The following is a 20,523-nucleotide window of genomic DNA, read 5'->3' as shown; positions in this document are numbered from 1 at the left end:
GGGTATTTCAGTCATTCAATTTCGCGTATGGGCAGTCAAATTCCTATATATATAACATGTTCATTTAAATTAACGCCATGTTATTTCTGTTTTGAAAACGTGATAACATTTAAACGCGTATTTCTATGTGACTTATTGTTTCATCCACGCACTGTTAAGCAGTAAAAGTATCGTATTTTTGACCATATCATAAAACTCGAGTTTGCTGTTCTGTAACGCCCCTTTCTTTCATACATGACATTTTAGGCCTACATGTACCAATACTCTAGTTTAACTTCATCTTCTTACAGTCATGACGGCACAAGTTAGATACAGACGTATTTCTCAAGGGGACAGAAAAAGAATTATAGGAATATTTGATGATCATAACCTTGACTTCCTACAACTGGCCGACACACGGAATAAAGCGCTCAACGGCAAGATAAGTTGTGGCCATGCACATGTTGCACTATCTTCGGACTTGAAGAGACACTAAGCACATTAAAGAAAAAAAATGTTGCCAAAATCTCTGAAATGAGTACGAAAATATGAAATTTAATGACGCTTGGAAAACAATAACTATGTTAAGAAAATAAAGAAAGAAGCAAACCATAAGCATGCATGCTAAACTGACTGCAAAAGATGTTAAATTGATTGCCAAAAAATGAATGGGAATGAACGAGAGCAGCATGTCCGTGATCACGTGACTATATCATTCTAAACTGAATGAGCGAATAACCAAATGGTGCTTGTTTTACGAATTTCAATTGAAAAAGTGTTAATTAGAATGAGGCTAAAGGTAATTTGAATGCTTCAAAATTAATTTGAATGAAGAGATCATAAAATTGAACTACCGAACATGTCATCTATGGTATATTTTGCTAAATTGAATGCAGCAATTAGGAATTGGACTGACAAAAGTGCGAAATTGGCCGGGAAAACCTATAGTTGATAGAAGAACACTTCCTATTTTGAAACCACACTGTTAGAAAAAAATCAACAAGGTTGTTTAAAATTTTAAACAACCACAAGTTAACCGGTGAATCGCTCAACTGTTGTTTAAAAATTAAACAACACGTAGTTGTTTAAACTTTTAACCCTTTGTTGTTTAAAAATTCTAAACAACTGTTGTTTAAAATAAATTTAAACAACTGGGTTGTTTAAAAAAGTTGTTTAAAAATTTAAACAACTGTTGTTTAGAATAAATTTAAACAACTGGGTTGTTTAAAAAAGTTGTTTGAAAATTTAAACAACTGTTGTTTAAAAGTCATTTTATACAACTGGGTTGTTTAAAAAAAAAGTTGTTTAAAAGTCTAAACAACTGGGTTGTTTAAAAAAGTTGTTTGAAAATTTAAACAACTGTTGTTTAAAAGTCATTTTATACAACTGGGTTGTTTAAAAAAAAAGTTGTTTAAAAGTCTAAACAACTGTTGTTTAAATGTAATTTTATACAACCGAGTTGTTTAAAAAAAAGTTGTTTAAAACTCTAAACAACTGTTGTTTAAAAGTCATTTTATACAACCGGGTTGTTTAAAAGTAATTTTATACAACTGGGTTGTTTAAAGTAAATATTAAATATTCATGTTTAGAATTTAAACAGTTCTTAATCCCATATTACTTTACAACTCACTTGTATATAATCACAATAACACAAATGTTTATCTTTTTGGCCAATTATATATTTCAGCATATTTTCACTGTCTATATCACTGACAGCGTATCATTAGAAAACCTTCAGTCGGTCAATCTGTCCATCGATGTGCAAACTTATTACAAATAACAAATTGAGCCAATCAAGAATTGTCTCATCCATTTTCAGAATATATACAGAGTAACAATTCTTCTTATACAGTTAACCTTTGATAAGTCGAAGTTCTCGAGAACCGAGAAAAATGTGTCGACTTGCGCGGATTTAGTAAAAATATGCAGTTTGACTGCAGAGGAAAAGTCACGAGCTTTTGTTATGCTTGAGTTAAGTGATTTCCCAGCTGAATTGAAATAAGGGAATGGCCCTCTAAGGATTTGCTTTTCTGTCCCAATACTGTACTTTGTTGCCCCACTAAGAAAATATTACTGAAGGTATTGCACTACACAGCTTCTCTATTAACTAGATCATTTTTAACAATGTTCAATTTGATGTTACAACATTTTGAATCATCTCAGTTGCAATGCTTTTGGGGAACATCTGCAATAGTAAGTCTGGGGTTATTAGATTATATTTCCTTGACAGTACAATGATGACTGTAAATATACTGCAGATGGAGAAACCATTCACATTAAGAAATATGTTTTATCTCTTGTGAAAATTCTACTCCATACCTATATTCAGCATATCTGAACAGACCAAATAGCATATACAGTACATTGTAATTATAATAAAACTTACTCCTATTTACTGGTGTAATTTGAGAAGTCATACCAACTTCCAACACATACAGGTTTTTTTTTCATAACTGGGATGTGCCAAGTACAGCACATCTGTCCAGCAAAGATCATCTCTGTCACTCCTGTGATAGAGATGGCAGTAATGAAGATTACTCTATATACAATGAAATAAATCCATAATGGAAATATACATTCTACGAAACAGTTCATCTTGAATTTTATGAAGGCCACATTCAGTACAGAGTGTCACCTCCATTATGCTCAACAGATATGAGGTTTTAATTTCACAATTGCTATATTTCTGAAAATTGACTGTCATGCTCCAGTATAAACCTGTGAAGATCTTGCCCAATGTTTCATTAAGTCACTACTATGCAAAATACCCTTTTTAATTCATTTCTAGACCATCTTTATCACAAGTTTTCAAGGGCCAACATTACCCACTAATAGAACAATCTTCTCATGACCTTTGATCTTTCCATGTGACATGTATCCATTACTTATTAAGTTATAAACAAATAAAACATAGATACCAAACCTTTGCTCTGACGAATGACCTAAAAGTCAACTTTGTCAATTAAACTTCTGATGACCATGAAAATCTTATTCTACGCATCTAATCTTCCTGATTTGAAGAGTTCAGGTATGTCCTGATCTCTCTCACAGAATTGGACGTCACTTTACCAGGCATTTTGTACACAACTGTCTCCAAGAACTGCCAGGCAGCAAAACATTGAGCCTGGTACTCTACATCTGGGACATAATGCACTTTGAATGCACAGTCCACAGCCTTTGTCAAAGTTGGAAACAAGAATTCCTGTCTCTCTACAATAGGGAGTTTTCGCAAGCACAACGCGGCCGGGAGTTAAGCGTGTCATGTGCGAAATTTGCTTCTGCACATGATCAAATCCGAGGAACGTCCCGTCCGGGGGAAAACGAGTACGGTACTTGGCCAAAATAGCGTTCGGTCCCGATGCTGGGCAGGAATGAGCCAGCCAGTCAGCCAACCAATCAGCGATCTTGTCCCCACGCCTCCGTCCTGTACAGGAAAGCGAAACTGCATAGATATGGGGACGGGAGTCAGAGTACGGGGACTGTCACAAGTGATCGCTTCCTCGTATTCTCGGTCTTCGCGTCGTGTAGCGAAAACTTCCTAATGACAAAGGTTTGGAGTGGCTTCTTCCAGGATCCTCCCATCAGCAAGATGAAGGGCTGTGGTCTCTGCTTCCTGTCAATTTGTCCAATGTAGAAAGCCAGGTCTGTGCCCTCCTGTAAAATGAATTGGAAGTGGAAAAGAAACATGCATATACATCTCGATAAAATCTTGAAATAATCTACGCAGAAGTGTTGGGTTGAGGCATTGGTATAATGAAGTCCATCAGAACAGATATATTTCCCACACCTCTCCAATGTTCAAGGTAGAGTTCATAATAAAGTGCCTGGCCAAATTCTGCAACATTTCATTCGCAAACGTGTACCCTAAATTGGGTATTTTATGTAGTATATGACATCCATGTATTACATTTTCTATTCTTGCAAGGGCTAACCATGACCTGGCTGAATGAATTTTCAACTGTGTGTCCTATGGGAACTTCTGAAAGGCAATCAATTTTATTGCTGGCAAGCCCAGGCAAAAAGTATTATCAAACAAAAACTACTTCTGAATTGCATTTCATTATTTTGGGTAAGTTACTCTTTCCAATACTAGTAGTATAACAATTGTGTCCACTTACATTGTAGGAACATTAAGGAGTATGCGAGGTCTTTTTTCTTTTTGGTATGGGGGGGGGGGGAGAGACACCGTGTATCACACTGGATCTATATGAGTGGTATGTGATATATTTCCAGCATCTTGCTGAATATAATTCCTTGTTGGCGACATTTGGGACCAATTTTGCATTTCATTCGAATTTTTTCCCCTTTTTATCAAAATGAAAAGGACATATTGATATTGGACAAGTGTGTGATTGAGCAGTCAGGCACAAATTAAAGTAAATATGTATGTTGACTATGTAATATATTTTTTTTCATAAAAAAAAAAAATATTGTGATTCACAGCATACATTAGCAACATAGTAAATTTGCATAAATATGTAGAATCCATGGACTAAACTAACAAATGAAACAGCATAAACTGGGAATTTCTGTAACTATATGGACCACAGCTTGATGATTTTTATATTTTGTATTGCAATGTCAAAGTCAATCTCATCATTTTAATAAGAGGGCAACGCATCCCTTGTTTTGGAAGATTAGCCTCTGAACAGTTAGGTACTTACAGGTTGAAAGTCGTAGAATAACTCCAACGACTCCTGAAAGGAGCACTTGCCCCACACCCTCGCAATCCAGCCTCGGCAAACTAGCGGCAGCATGCTGAATGCAAGCGTCTCTTTTTCCTCTGTGGAGCAAAATGTATGACACAGGGGGATTATTTTGAATGATAAGTACAAATATACCCTTTAAAAATATTAACACAATCAAGGCTGATAAAGAGTAATGCTGACAAGTATCAGCTCATATTCAGATGCTAGCTTATGTACTTATATTGTACTTGATTGCAACCAGGATTACTAACTGTGGGGGGGGGGGGGCTGTTTTAAAGTTGTTTGGAGGGTATTGTAGAAAATACTACACATTTTGAATGAGGGACTGATTCTGGCAACGGCATTTACTACCAAGACGGGCAAGTAATTGTGGATGAGTAGAGCCAAACTTGTAAAGCCAAGCATTAGAATTATAATGCTGTAATAATCATCATGCTATTTTACAAAGCAGCAATCAGAGTTACCATGAACTTGGATGAAAGAGAGTTGAATGGTGTTGACAGCCAGTGCCTTAATAAGAATAATCTTGCACTACTGTTAAGTGCTTAACAAAGACTATTGCAATATGAATGACATTTTGGCTTTTGCAGGAGGTTCATGTCATATTCTGGCATTGCATAAAGCAAGATCAGTTAATATGCATATATCTTAATTAGATTAGCAAGAGCAAGAGATGTTCAAGGTCCAGTGATTTTTATTCCAAGTAGTAGGAAAAAGAATGCAAAAACTTTAATAGTTCATAAAAGACTTCTCTGTTAATGTTATCCTATAATGACAAAAGCTTGATTATCATGTGAGTTGATCAGGCAGTGGAGAAGAAAAGGGGAATGCTAGATGAAGGAGGCACGGACAAACCGTCCAGAAGTTTCAGTGTACATGAACTGTGTGGCCGTGGGGTGCTTTAATGTGAGAGAGGGGCAGGAGACAGCCTCTCCCAAATAATTGTCCAAGCTCTAGTTACAGTCATTAAAGCTGCACTACCGCATGTGATACAAGGAGCGAAAGAAGCTTGTATGAGCACAATTAAAGATGTTCTGAATCCACGTCATCTCTTGAGGATTCAGTTCCAGCAGGACGAGGTCCAACATAGAGCTAAGGAGGAACAATCTCTGCATGACTGGCCTGCCAGAGGGGGCTGAGGAGACAGAGGAAGAGCTTACTGAGGGCGAGTCAAATGTTGCCAAGGAAGTTGGCTTAGACATTTGGAAAGAGGACATCTCATCTTCATGATCTTGTCATCATCTTGGGGAAAAGGTAAGAAGGAAAGAGCAGGCAGATCAAAGTCCACTTTATTGCAAACAAAAGGAACAAACTGTATTCTGGGCATTCTAGTCTGAAAGGAAAAGAGAACATGAAAAGTGTGTACATCAATGAATATCTAAAGGCATGCAATGTGTCACTCGGTCAGTGCATGATAAATGCCAAGGAAGCTCATGATGTTGAATCGGCAACAAAACCAAATACGGGATCATGACATGCAAGTTGAATGATGGACAAAGCAGAGTCATCAAGAGCCCGGATGATCTCTTTGCTATTGGCTTTGAAATTACAGATCCACTTCAGTTTTTGCAGGTTTTTGCGAAAGTCTTAGAAATTGATTAAAAAGCATTGAATGAATTTCTCGGTCTAACATTTTTTTTTTTTTAATAGTCGTGTACATACTGTAAGTATTTTGTTAATGTTGTTAATAAATTCACCTCAACTCAAATGCAAAAAAAGGAAAGGGTGGTACTGGGGCTGTAGATTAGAATCTCTACACAGAGCAAATACTATTTAAAATGTACCTTGGGAAAGGCCATCGGTGTCACCCGTGTGACGAATAAGCAGCGTTTGCTTTGATGGACATCTTGATTCCCCATACTAGAGTACTTTGTCAGCATACATGGCCATGCTGCAAACATCCTGTCTTCAGCCATGATCTCCTGGCTGAAGTCTTGCTTGATCTGTACAAATTAGGGAACAAGATTGCATTTGTAATCATATTAAGGGTGGCCCAGAAAGAATGCTATAAACCCAATGGAAAAAAAATATAATACTCAAGTTAATAACAAAAACATAAATGATGGAGTGAATTATGCATGATCATTAGCTTCTGCAAAAATGTTCATTCTATAAACATTTTTCTCACAAGTTTGTGTGAATTTGCACAATGTGTTTCATTTGGCATGGAAATCTTGACAGACTGAGAAAAAAGCTTCTAATCTTTGCATAGAAACTTATTCGAAAGTGACAAAAGTGCCAAAAATTGGTTCCAAACCACCTACCTACACGAAACAAATAGAACTGGAGGTTATTCCACTAATATTACTACAGGCATTAAGTTTACATGTGGTGCATAGACTATATTGTGCGTTAAAAACACCACAATCTGTTTTCTGTCTTCATCTTCATTTTCTATAGGGGTTCTAGGCCTTTTTTTCTACTGGAAGCTTATACGTAGACCATAATTCATCGAGCATCATTGATGGCAATGATGCTCAGTAAAGAATGAATTGCTCTGACAGCAAAAGTAGCAGAACTTAACTTGCACTTTACTATTGGATTTTAGGGGGTTCATTATGTTTACAGTAGATTTTGGTTGTACGGTTGGACCTACTACTCATCGACCGCCTAATGTTTATTTGCTTGATAAGAATATTCAACACTGAAATTCATGCAAAAAACTTGACCTATGTGATTGAGAAAATCCAGATCGAGCTAGGCTATCAAATGCCTTTGTTCCCTTTTCGATTCGAAGTTTCAGTGCAAAAATATAGCCGTCGAACTTGCGTGGCCTCGTTTCAGCTCCCCGCGGAGAAACGCTCCTTATCGAGATCGACCGCTGTTTTTGCATTGACAATGCACGCAAACCGAGTTGTATTGAACACCGTGTTGTACGAAGCTTTTTAGAAACTTCCAAAGACATTACATTACGATTCGGTGAAAATATTCATTCGAAATTTTGTCCTTGATTAAAACCATTAACTGTGTTAATGAACGGTGAATTTTCGCGTTTTCCCACACCATCCTCATCAACAGTCAAAGCCAATCCATTTTCATGTGCTTTGCGTGCAGTGAAGTGCGTACTAAGCGTTCAGTGTGCCAATTAATACACGGTCGGTTTATTACAAGATCGAGGGTGGTCGATGTACAAGGTAGTAGGGCTATCATACAGCCGACCCAAGGTAGGAAATGATCGAGACAGGCATTGTGTATGATCCTATACTTACACTGTAGAATTCTAGTTAGAACTAGCAGTCTAAAATATAGGCCCTAGCCCTTGACTAGGCCCTAGGGTCTAGCATTGCCTAGCTAGGCCCTAACCGTCACGTTAGACCCTATGCCTAACTAACTTGTTGCGAGATTTCTACATCATCAAACTCGGACACTAGCGCTGCACCTATAATTGTGCATGATGTGACCGATACGGTGCCTGTTACAACAGCGTAGCGAATATAGACCTTATGCATATGACGTCACACGGTCTTACAAACTGAAGGGCGCCCTCCCTCAGAGGGCAAGCGATGCGTTGCTGGAGCATGCTTTTACACGCGAGGCAATGGGCATTTACACACAACATCGATGTTTCTTTTACTGTCTTTTCTCTTGCATGTAATCCACAGCCCTAGATCGGGAAATTTAAGCTTGTATAGCAAAATCAACATTTGAGGAATGCATTGCACTCACCAGGTTAATAATATATCCAACATTTTGGCACAATTTCATGAAAACCAGCTGTCGTAACAGCTCATCAACCTACGAATCCGTTAGCCAATCACATGCGAGGTAGATTTCTACGTGTTTTTTAGTAAAACACGTACTTCGCATGTGATTGGCTAATGAAATTCAAAATGGCGACATACATTCAGCGAACGGCGATGTTGCGCTATGGATGCAAATTTCTGCGATATAACCTAGGAATTCTCTAGTTACTGTGAGTATTTCGATTGCACAATGTGAGAAAATTACCCAAATATTGCTGCATAATGTGTCATGTCATGTCAAACTCGTCTGATGGTAAAAAAAACTGCCACTGGCCTGGGGACTAGCGGCGAGTAAGGCGATCGCCGCTAGCGCGCATAAGAAAAGCACACAGCTAGCTGCGCGCGCGCATTGTCAAGGACTTCGCTTGCCCTCTAAGATGGCGTCGCGAGAGGTTGTCAATCGAGTGATGACGTCAATGCATAAGGTCTATAGGCTACTGTACTGTATGTAGACCTACTGTACTGTATGTAGACCTACTGTACTGTGTCAACAATGGGATTATTCTTTTGAAAATATGTAAGGATTGATAATTTATACAAGCACGAGTTGGTTGAAAAACATAATGTACGTACCGCTACCGGTACAGACGACTTATACTTAACGTTAACGTTTTAATGTTTGTTAGATCTAAAACGTTTAAAGGCAATCGGTCGTCGCAGGCGATTCGCAGCTCAGTAGAAAAGCACGACAAGCTGCTCCTCCCGTTATTGTACCCCCGTACGTACCGAATGCCGAACACGACGCTACGCAGCGCACCAGCGAAAACCAGATGGGGCACGAGAGCCGTGCGAGCCGTCCACTGTAATTTCAACATGGACGCCCGAATACCTACCGAATGGGGCCGAATGGGTGCACGCACAAAACCGCACAACAGCCATGCGCATGAAAATCTCTCTCGGTCGCGACACAACTGAGAGAGCTGTCGGGTGTACGTACGTACATGTACGTATCTGGCTCCAGTCGAGCAGTCTCTGTTTATTTGCACTATGGTGCCAATTTCAGCAATCTAAGCAATAATGTTTCAAAATGTCTGAAAATATTCTATAACAATATCATATATTATTCATATATTACTTTGTTTAATATTTGGTATTTATAAATATGCTTTGATGAAGAAATATTAAAACTCTAAGCTTCATGTATAGCAAGTTGCAATGCCTATGGCCATATGGCAGGTTGTTATGATCTTGTCATCGTGCAATGTTGTCTGCTGCGCGTCAGCTGCATATGTGTTACTAGTATACGTACAGCTTACAGTACGTTGGGCCGGATCGTAACACAACAAAGTTGATAGAAAGTCGTCGGTACCGGTATGTCAATATCAATATTGTGTGTGGTATGCGTGTACTGTTTGCAATAAAAAGTGCTGTACTGTTTCGGCTTAGCCTTGGCTTTGGTTTAAATTAGTAATGAAACCTCACAATGGAGATCAAACAGCCGTCCAACTCGAGGCAACGTATCTACTTGTTTGACGCTATCGACGAGTGGAGAACGCAGAGAGACGTGTTCTTAGCTGGAGGACAAGTAAGAGACCAGATGCAAAGGGGAAGGCTTCAGCGTCAGCGTGCCGATGAAAAATTTGCTTTCCACTTGCTGGAGTTGCATGAACAGTTTTGCAGGAATTTAGAATGGGCAAATTCGTGTTACGACATGCACGGTGGAATTGTGTTGCCACGGCTTACGCCAATCAAGCAACCCCAGCTGGCCAAGTCAACAACTTCAAGGAATCCAGATCCAGATGATGTGTGAGTAGAAGTCTACACATGAATCAATGATTGAAGTGGAATGACTTTTTCTAATCTAGTATCAGTAACTTTAGGGCCTTTACGTTTGATCGACAAGTAGGCCTATTTTTCTATGTATAATTCCGCGAAAAACTTCTCTAAGTTCTCAGTTTATGTCAAATTATGATAATGCCGTAATTGAAATGACATTTGCTGGGTCAGTTTATAGCTTCTGGCAATAGATCTGGTAGAACTCTTAACGTTTAAACAGGGGAACTATAGGTTCAAAGATGATAGATCTAACAATAATAGATTCTAGTTTAGGCCCTACTTCGACTTGAAGGTTAGTTGTACAAAAATGAAAGTAAAAATCCATTTCCCCATGCATGAATAGTTCTAACGTTAAGTTTTCCTCTTTTTATTTTTAAATACAGATTGACATCGACATCCCATATGTCAAGTCAGGGAATCGCAAGTAGTGGTAAGTTTTTTTGTCATCACAGTATTGAGAATTTAAAGTATTTCATGTGCAAATGTATAATTTGTCTTGACTGTGGAGCAGAATCTAGATAGATACAGAGAGGTCACTTTCCTGAGCAGCTAGCGTCAACAATCCAGGTTGAATTTGCATAGCCAGATTTCATGGCTGCGATTCAAATACTGTTTGTCCCCATTGACTTAAATGTATAGCAAAGTCTCCTCTTTTATCATATTTAGGGGCCCTACATTTTAAGTTTGGTTAAGGAATTTGGATATACAAATTGTAATTTTCATAAACTTGGCAAAAGTTTCAGGCATCTTTATTGCATTTATAGTCAAACTTCCAATACATTTGGTCCAATAATCTTGAAGCCAAATTCAAGTGATCCGGTGAAGTGTACATCTTTTCATGTGAATTTCTACAAGTATGTTGATATGTAAATTCTGAAAAAAAAATTAATCCTTTACAGTTGAAATTCATTAAAGTTTGGTTACACTGACAGTGTCAGGTCAGTGGCAATAAGTACTACAGTAGTGTACGTACAATACCCTTGCACGTGAAAGTTACAGTTTTATTTACCTTCACATCTTCATATAGGAGTGTCCAATGGGTATGTTGATTGGTGTGAAAGTCGTCGATGAACAACAGTTCATAAGAATCCATTGTTTGAATTCTAATACAGATATTGGTCATAGGTCAAGGGGCAATGAACCTATCAGTTTGTAACATGTAAAGGTATGAGCTTCATCAATTACCGTTATTTGGTATCAGTGGCATAACTACAAGGGAGGGGGGATTGGACACATCCCTTATTTGTTGATCAAAGGTACGCCTATGATTGGTATTTATCAGTGTTTGGTAGAAAGCTAACCCAATGGCTTTGCGATGTTACACTGAGTTGACTATGGAAAAAGGTCTACTATCCACGGTTTTCATTAATTTGTAGGGCATTTTTCACACATAACCTCAAATACTGATACTTGTGATAGGTTAACTTATAATGGTTATCCTTCACACTGTAATGTTGAGACAATAGTGTTTTGTTTGTTTAAGAGGGAGATAGACAATAATTTCTTTATGCTCCTGCCTGAAGGAGGCATTACATCTTATTTGCCATGTACTTAACTATGAGTTTCTATGTTCAGTTTGTGTGTGTGTGGTTTTTTTTAAGATTATTCACACCAGACTAAGCTGACAGAACTATAACTGTGAGTTTACCTAGTCAAATGAAAGGGTTTCGGCATGCTTCTTTATTCCAGGCAGGTGATACAACGCTCACCTTCTTCATATTAGTAAAACAATGAAGAGTGCAAAAATACTGCATAAATGGATCTTTTCCTTGAAACTATCATAAAGCTGTCAGCAGTGTAATCCTCCTATCTTTGATTTACCAACTGAACAAACTATCCATGGTGGGAATTCAGTTTACACTTCCCCAAATCCTTTCATACAAAAATGTGTGATGTGTGCATTTCAAGCATATCTTTCTTGCAAAGATTTGGCTACACATATTTTTCACATGTGATTTTTAGACTGTCCTTCAACTCTATTTTAACCTCCAATTCTCATTGCAGGTTCATCACACTTGTCATCAGTATCACATAGCACTCAGCAGAGTAGTTCTGTTGAGGACACTTCCATCGGGAAAGGTTTCTTCCATGATCACACATATTCTAGGTAACAGGACAAACCAGAGTTCTTTGTAAAAGTGTTGCAAATTGCATCACAGAACCTTATGTATTATATGAAACAACCTTGTGAGATTTTGTTGATTCTGCTTGATCAATATACATTTGTGTACATTTGCAATCCAAATTCTAGTCGTGTTTCTTCTCATTATTGAATCTGTATATGTAGGAAAAGATAGACAGCTAAACATTTGAATGTGGGGGGACTTGGTAGTGTGGTACATTGATCAGTACTTAGAACATAATTTGATTTTGTAGAGTTTGAATGAACATAAATGTATGTTTTTCTTTTTTCACCATGTGCACGCAGTTCTGCAAAGTCCTGTTCACAGACTCAGCCAGGGCCAGTGATGCCTGTAGGAGAAACTCACATAGATGGAAGTGGTAAGAATGTTTCTTTTCTTTCCTTTAGAAAAAAAGAGAAAGATATGTAAATAATGTATAGTGAAGAAGTCTTGAGAAGCGTAAAAAAAAGGAATCATCAAGACGTGAGACAATCAAGCCATTATTGTACAGTAAAAGACATCTTATCATGTAAAGAGCTATCTGTACACATGGAGGTGGATGAGCCACTCCATTATGCACTCACAATTTCTATAGGTACATGTACCTACAGACATGTAAAGAAGAATTCACCTCAGACTTTATAAACATATTTGTATAACCTCAGTAAGTTACTGTAACTGGAGCAATAGATTTTGTGTGTATGCTAAACCTTAAAATCATTTTACCCAGCTGTATTTAGTTTTGCGATTCTGTTGGACAAAAGAAATAGCTTAATTATTGACTTGGGAAAAAATTTGACTCGTGAAGAGTTATAAACAACACAATATAAAGAGAAGGGACCATGAATAGACCTTTGATGTTTGGAGAGTTGAGTGTATCTAACAATTTTTCTGTGGGGCTAATACTTCATACAAGCAGTAGATGTTTGCATATCACATGTCGTACAAATTGATTTATGAACCCTTTGAAGTAATGAAAAAAAAAAGGATTAAAGTGGCCTATCAGCAACCATAATACCATGTAACAGAAGAAGAAAAAAATACAGCTTTGTTAACACATTACCAAATGTTTATTTGTGAAGACATCGCCACATTGCCACCCCCTGGAGTTACGTCCCAGACTTGTAGTACTTCAGGATTGCACCATGACCACACTTACTTCAGGTTTGTATTGTACATACTATGTGTATTTCTTAGAAAGTTTAACAATATCGTATCAATTGATGTTGATAATAGGTGAGTGAATGTGTGCAATAAAAGTAAAAATGTGGGAGATTGAGTTGTTGGGATATGTGAAAGTATATATGTCGGCCTACTTTGTGTATTATTAGAGAACAAGAAAATGTGCATCTAGATTTTTTGTTTCCAGTGCCAAATTTTTACCATGTGGTTGATAACATAGAAACAATTTTTAATTCAGAATTGACAATATATCTTTTTACAAATTTTCATTTTATTTTCTTCTAGTTCCTTCACATATGTAATCTTTAATCTCCTGAAATCTAGTTAGATCTTATCATTATAGTTGTAGTATTAGTTACTATAGTATTGTTATTTGTATTATTTTTTCATATTGTCACTGTTATTAGAGTAATTATCTTTGTTATTACATATTATATGATTTCATATTATATTATGTTTGTGTTGAAATTGTATGTTACCCTTTCCATCATACCACAGATCAGGCTTGCTGTCTAGAGATTCCGAAGAAGCCTCCTCATCTGCAGTAAACATTCCCACCATAGCCAGTCCCAAGGAAACCTTGTTTGGTGAGCAAAATGCAAAATCCACTAAAAAAAAAAGATGAAATAGAATAATGACCTCTGCCCTCAAACCTCGCACAGCCTATCAAAGATATAGTTATTTAAGTGGGGGGGGGGGGGGGCAGGGCAAAACCCTTCAGATCACAGTGGATTGCGCAATTCTCAGGAAAATTTGCACAAAAGGAGATGATGTAATCTTCAAGACTGTGTAGTTAGACTTTTCACATTTTGATTGATGTATTTAGTATAAATGTATTCTAATTTATGAAAGAAAAAGAATCTTAAAGAGGCATGGCTTCAAAATGGTACGCTCAGGAGCAACAAATTAGGTCTCAAAAGTTGCGTGACACTTGAAAGAAAAAAATCATAAAATGTCGCTGAAAGAGCATCTTGCGTTGATGAATAATCATGGAAAACATTGGAAGTGGGATTACAGTACGAGAATGCAGCAAAAATTTACGCACAAGCTTTAAGTTGTGACTGTCATCTTGTCAGTTTTGAAAAATTTCTGACAGTATTTCTTAGTCATCAAAACTACTCTTCTACGAAGCATAGCGACCAACTCCTTCAGTGGTAAAGAAGTATCTCATATTCATTTTAATAGAGTGCAACTACAAAGAAAAATAGAAACATAGAAAATTAAACTTATTTCACATTATTATATCACATCACCACAGCAAAGTATTTGATTGTAGACTATTTTCATGAGAAATGATTTACAACTACTCATTCCGTACTTTCATTGATTGCACAGAACCAATCCAAGCATCAACTCCGCGAACACGGAAGGCCCTCCTCCCATCTTTTTCAGGAAGGTTCGTTTGTGTGTGTGTTTTCTTTTCTTCCTTGCAACAGACAATAGGTATAATGGACAACTGATTAAAGTATTTATGGGAAAACCAGTAGTGTTGGTAGTTGCTGGACATAGGACAATGATTAAATACCTTATTCAGATGGCGGGCAGAATGCTCGCACCAAGAAATTATGTGATTTTTATATGTACTTTTGGCATGAACCCTCTTATGTGCATGGATGTGACTGCATTTTATAATACAATGTATTGTTATTTAATTATTTATTTTTTCATTATTATTGTTATTTTTTTTTTCGGTTGCCATGAAAGCAATATATGCAGGCTGTGTGTCTGTCTAGCTGTCCAACATTGTCCATCTTTACACATTGGATCTGGTTAAGACTTTGTTCTGATGAAACTACCTTATATTTAGATGCTCTGATAAGTTTTGTTGTAACTTCAAACATCAAATTTTTCTCAAGTAATGAATGCATGAGGGGTAAATGCTCAGCCCCCACCCACCACTCCATTGCAAAATGTGCATTTATTCCAGCACCTCTATCAAATTATCTTTTGGGTGGCATAAGTGGCCATATTTGTTATGTTCTCCCTGTCCTTCAATACAGACATGAAGTGCCAAATATTACAACCACAGTGCCTGACCTGGATCCAGGTGACCTACCTCCCTCAACAGGTGGCACTGCTTCTGGAATTCCTTCACAGTATGTATTACACTTGTTGAACTGCACACTTAAACCTCAACCCTTGTTCTGAGTGAAGAAATATCCCCAGTCCTATGAAAATAAAATTGACAGTCTTGTATCAAGTATAAGTTTTTAAAATTATCAATATTCCCATCAACTTGGTACCTCATGTTCCATTGAAATCCTGGTGAAAATGTGTATTGTTATTTGTCCTACAAACTGTAACAGAGGAGTGGGGTTTTCATTTGCAGTCACATACTTTTGGGATTACTTGGTGAAATACTAAGTTATATGAAGCAGATAGATATATATGTTTAAACATATATTTCAACAAGTATTCCAGATATGAACCTACATCCTTTTACTTCTTGTGCATATTGACCGATTCGGGTTCGTTGAGGGCAGCAGACATTTTATGGCACTGGGCGCAGCCATGAGCTCAAATTGCGGTGTCTCAGCCGACCCCCCCTGCTCTCCCCCACCCCCCGGGCAACATGTTTATCGCGCACTTGTAACAAAGGTTCGCGCACTAAGCAAGCATTCGCGCACTCAGTACGAGACGCCCATTGGCTAAAGCAACCATGCATCAGTTTTTCATTCTGCGCGCGTGCTAATGTAGGGAGAGGGGTGGGGAGTGGGAAGGGGGGTCGGCTGAGACACCGCGTAATGGCGCTGCCCATGCCAAAAATACACATAGCGCGTCACAGAATCGGTCAATACATGTAGCACCCTTCAATAACGTGCATGAAGACATGCAAGAATACATTATATTTGTATGCACTATATATTAGGTTAGTTAAATACTTATGTCTTTTTTGTCCCCGCCGAACGAGTTCGAGTAGGGGACTATGAAACAGGCTCCGTACGTGTGTGTGTCTGTGTGTCCGTGTGTCCGTCTGTGCGTCCCTGTGTGATCAAAATGTTCAAAATGCTACTCCTTCGCCATTTCTAACCCGATTTTGATTCTGTTTGCTTTATATGATAGCACTACATGGGAGCTTTGAAACTTCTATACAGAATTTCAGTTGTGATCTTTGACCTTGACCTTTGACCTATATTGTACATTTTGCTTCAAAATGCTACTCCTTCGCCATTTCTAACCCGATTTCGATTCCGTTTGCTTTATATGATGGCACTAGGTGAGGGCTTCAAAACTCCTACACAGAATTTTGACCTTTGACTTCTTTGACCTTTGACCTTGATTTTTGACCTATATTGTACATTGCCTACAAAATGCTACTCCTTCGCCATTTCTAACCCGATTTCGATTCCGTTTGCTTTATGTGATGGCACTAGGTGAGGGCTTCAAAACCTCTACACAGAATTTTGACCTTTGACTTCTTTGACCTTTGACCTTGATTTTTTACCTATATTGTACATTTTGCTACAAAATGCTACTCCTTCGCCATTTGTAACCCGATTTCAATTCCGTTTGCTTTAAGTGATGGCACTAGGTGAGGGCTTCAAAACTTCTACACAGAATTTTGACCTTTGACTTCTTTGACCTTTGACCTTGATTTTTGACCTGTATTGAACATTTTGCTACCAAATGCTACTCCTTCGCCATTTCTAACCCAATTTCGATTCCGTGTGCTTTATGTGATGGCACTAGGTGAGGGCTTCAAAACTTCTACACAGAATTTTGACCTTTGACTTCTTTGACCTTTGACCTTGTTTTTTTACCTATATTGTACATTGGCTACAAAATGCTACTCCTTCGCCATTTGTAACCCGATTTCGATTCTGTTTACTTTATGTGATGGCACTAGGTGAGGGCTTCGAAACTTCTACATAGAATTTTGACCTTTGACTTCTTTGACCTTTGACCTTGATCTTTTTACCTATATTGTACATTTTGCTACTAAATGCTACTTCCGGCGGGGACATATATTACGCACCGCGTAATTTCTACTTGTTTTTCTCATTCTTGCCTTTCAACACAGAGTTCGGCAGCCCATGGTGTTGGCGGACACGGATTCTGACACAGATTACCTTCCTTCTCGTCCTCAGCAGCAGACATATCCTGAATATGAGGCCATTGCTTCTGAGACATCCTCTGTGTATGTTTAAGTCTAGTGTTTTATTAATCAACATTCGTAGTAACTGGAAAAGCTGATTCCACAAACTTGAGCATCACAATGTGGTAACATTGAATAATTTCAAAATTTATAATATCACAAGACAGTGCACATTTCGTAAATATTAAGATAACTATACACATGGATCATATTTTGACCTTTTCATTATTGAGTAGAAAAGAATAAGTTCAGTGATTAATTTGTACATGCAGTTGTTACAAACTTTATATGCAAAAAGTGCTGACATACATTTTCCAATTTTGTTTATGCAGAGTGGAGGATAAAATACTAGAAGGACTGGACCTACATGTGTTTGACCATGAGCTTGGTGCCAACGAGGATGTCTCCGATGATGAAGATGATGGAAAGGAAGCAGAGGAGATGGCAATGATAAATGAAAAGAAATGCATTGTGTTTGAAGGCAAACTACTTGAGCTTGTGAAAACTGTGTATGGAACAACATGCCCAAAGTGTGAGCAACCTTTTGCCTATAGAACTGTGCAGAAAGGAACAGCCATCATCATCATATGGGAATGCGCAAGAAAACATGGCTCCTCATGGACATCTCAGCCCAGATACAAAGGTGTATTTGCTGGCAATCTGCAGGTGTCATCATGCATAGTAATGTCAGGGAACAGTTACCAAAAGATAGCTACAATGGCTAAGTTCATGAGCTTGAGGATGCTGTCTAGAACAACATTTGACAGAATCCAAAGACTTTACATCGCTCCAGCCGTGAAGAAGTTCTATGAACACAAACAAGAAGAACTGTTAGCAACATATGATGGCCCTGTGGTTGTTTCAGGAGATGGACGTTCAGACTCGCCGGGTCATTCTTCGACGTTCTGCACCTACTCATTCTGTGATGAGCAAACGTCTAGAATACTCCACACCAACACCGTGATGATGCAAGAGGCTGCGGGAAAGTCACCCAATATGGAGCGCATTGCCTTCACACGAGGCCTGGACTTCTTGATGACCAGAGTAGAAGTTGAGTCAGTCGTAACCGATGCACATCCGCAGATTGCCGCTACCATGAAAAGAACAGCCAAGTACCAAAGTGTAAAGCACCAATGGGATCTTTGGCATGGGAGCAAAAATCTTGTAAAGAAACTGAGTGCTGCAGCGCAACAGAAGAATTGTGCAGCATTACAACCCTGGATACGCAAGATAAGTAACCATTTCTGGCACTCATCACAAACATGCGAAGGTGACTCCGAGAAATTGGCTGGTAATTTTGCTGGCGTTCTCCATCATGTCGTCAATGAACATGAATGGCTCTTCACCGTGGATGGTAGAGCCGGAGAATGTGACCATGAACCGCTTGAGGATGCAACAACACCTTGGCTATCTCCTGGCAGTCCTCCACACCAAAAACTCAAAGAGATCATCATGGACAAACGCTTCTTGAAGTCTTTGCCCTACTACACTGATTTTCGACATACTGGCAACCTGGAGTCATTCCACGCAACCTTGCTCATGTACGCCACCAAGCGTTCCTACTTTCATCCAGTAGGCTACACCACAAGAGTTTTGTTGGCTGTTCTTGATGTGAATCACCACGCTGACCGAAAGCAAGCTAAAACTGAAGATGGACGTCTGCGGTGGGGTAAGCGCTGGAACAAGAGGACAAAACAATTCACAGTCTTCCCAATCAAGGAACCAAAGACCTACTTGTACATCCCACAACTCATGTTGGAAGTGTTCAGGATGCGAGCCGAAACACTTGGGCATCTGTCACAACATGTCTCACTGGCAGAAGATGACCCCCGAAGAATTCACCCCACGATCGCCATGCAACCATCACTACCAACAGCGGAACTTGTGAAGGAACATCAGAGCAGGTTTACTTAAGAAGAGTACTTCCATGACATAGACATGACTGTATTGCCAGCTGTCATGATTTAGGCACAGGAACATCATCATCATGTTAAAGTTTGCATGTTTGAGCTTCAGGTCTAAATAATCAGGTTTTAAGTGAGCTCTTAAACTTTTTTAGACAGGACAGATTACGAGTGTTTTGTGGGAGTCTATTCCATAGGAATGTGCCAGCATACAGAAATGATCGATCACCCCAAGAATTATGAGTTTATGGTACAGCAAGCAGAGATGAGTTTGAAGATCTAAGGTGCCTTGAAGAATTTACTGTTTGATTCAGGTATTTTGGTTTCATAAACATCTCTATGTGTTAGTAATTCACATTAACGTTTGTGAAGTAATTCTTGTTTTTTATTGTCTCGCCCACTGGAGGTGAAGGCGAGACTAAGGGATCCAAATGGCGTCCGTCTGTCGTCCATCGTCCGTCCGTCATCCGTCACAAATGTTAAAGTTTACCTGCAAGACTCTCTTATGGTGCATAACTTGGCAACTGTTACAGCAATGGTAGCCACACTTGGGTGATAGAAGCACTATGGGGTATCTTCATGTTATGGTGTTGTTGGAGGTCATGTGATAATGTCAAAGGTCATTTGAGGTCATATATTAAAGAGTATGGGCAAGACTTTCTTTTCTCTGTTAAAGTTTACCTGCAAGACTCTCTTTTGACAAATAACTTCACATAAGTTGCTTGGATTACAACCTAACTTGGGTCATACATGCACTGGTGGTACCTTCATGTTATGGTGCCATTGGAGGTCACATGATAAGGTCAAAGGTCATTTGCGGTCATACGTTAAAGTTTACTTGGAAGACTCTCTTATCACACGGAACTCGACACATGTTGCTACAATGGCAATCAAACTTGGGTGATGGATGCACTGGGGGTGCCTTCATGTTATGGTGCCGTAAGAGGTCACATGATAAGGTCAAAGGTCATTTGAGGTCATACGTTAATGTTTACCTGCAAGACTCCCTAT

General features: G+C 38.6%; 1 protein-coding gene across 1 annotated transcript; it reads left to right on the top strand.

Annotated features, from left to right (window-relative positions):
- Positions 1–13,984: 13,984 nt before the first annotated feature.
- On the top strand, positions 13,985–19,678 carry LOC140244721 (uncharacterized). Its single transcript, XM_072324335.1, has 4 exons — positions 13,985–14,099; positions 14,848–14,908; positions 17,534–17,650; positions 17,941–19,678. Exons 1-4 carry the CDS (start codon positions 13,985–13,987, stop codon positions 19,520–19,522), a joined length of 1,875 nt encoding a protein of 624 aa, XP_072180436.1. The 3' UTR covers positions 19,523–19,678.
- Positions 19,679–20,523: the final 845 nt, after the last annotated feature.

This window comes from Diadema setosum, chromosome 21 (assembly GCF_964275005.1).
Source record: "Diadema setosum chromosome 21, eeDiaSeto1, whole genome shotgun sequence".
Taxonomy (NCBI): domain Eukaryota; kingdom Metazoa; phylum Echinodermata; class Echinoidea; order Diadematoida; family Diadematidae; genus Diadema; species Diadema setosum.
This window is presented reverse-complemented; position numbering and strand designations above follow the sequence as displayed.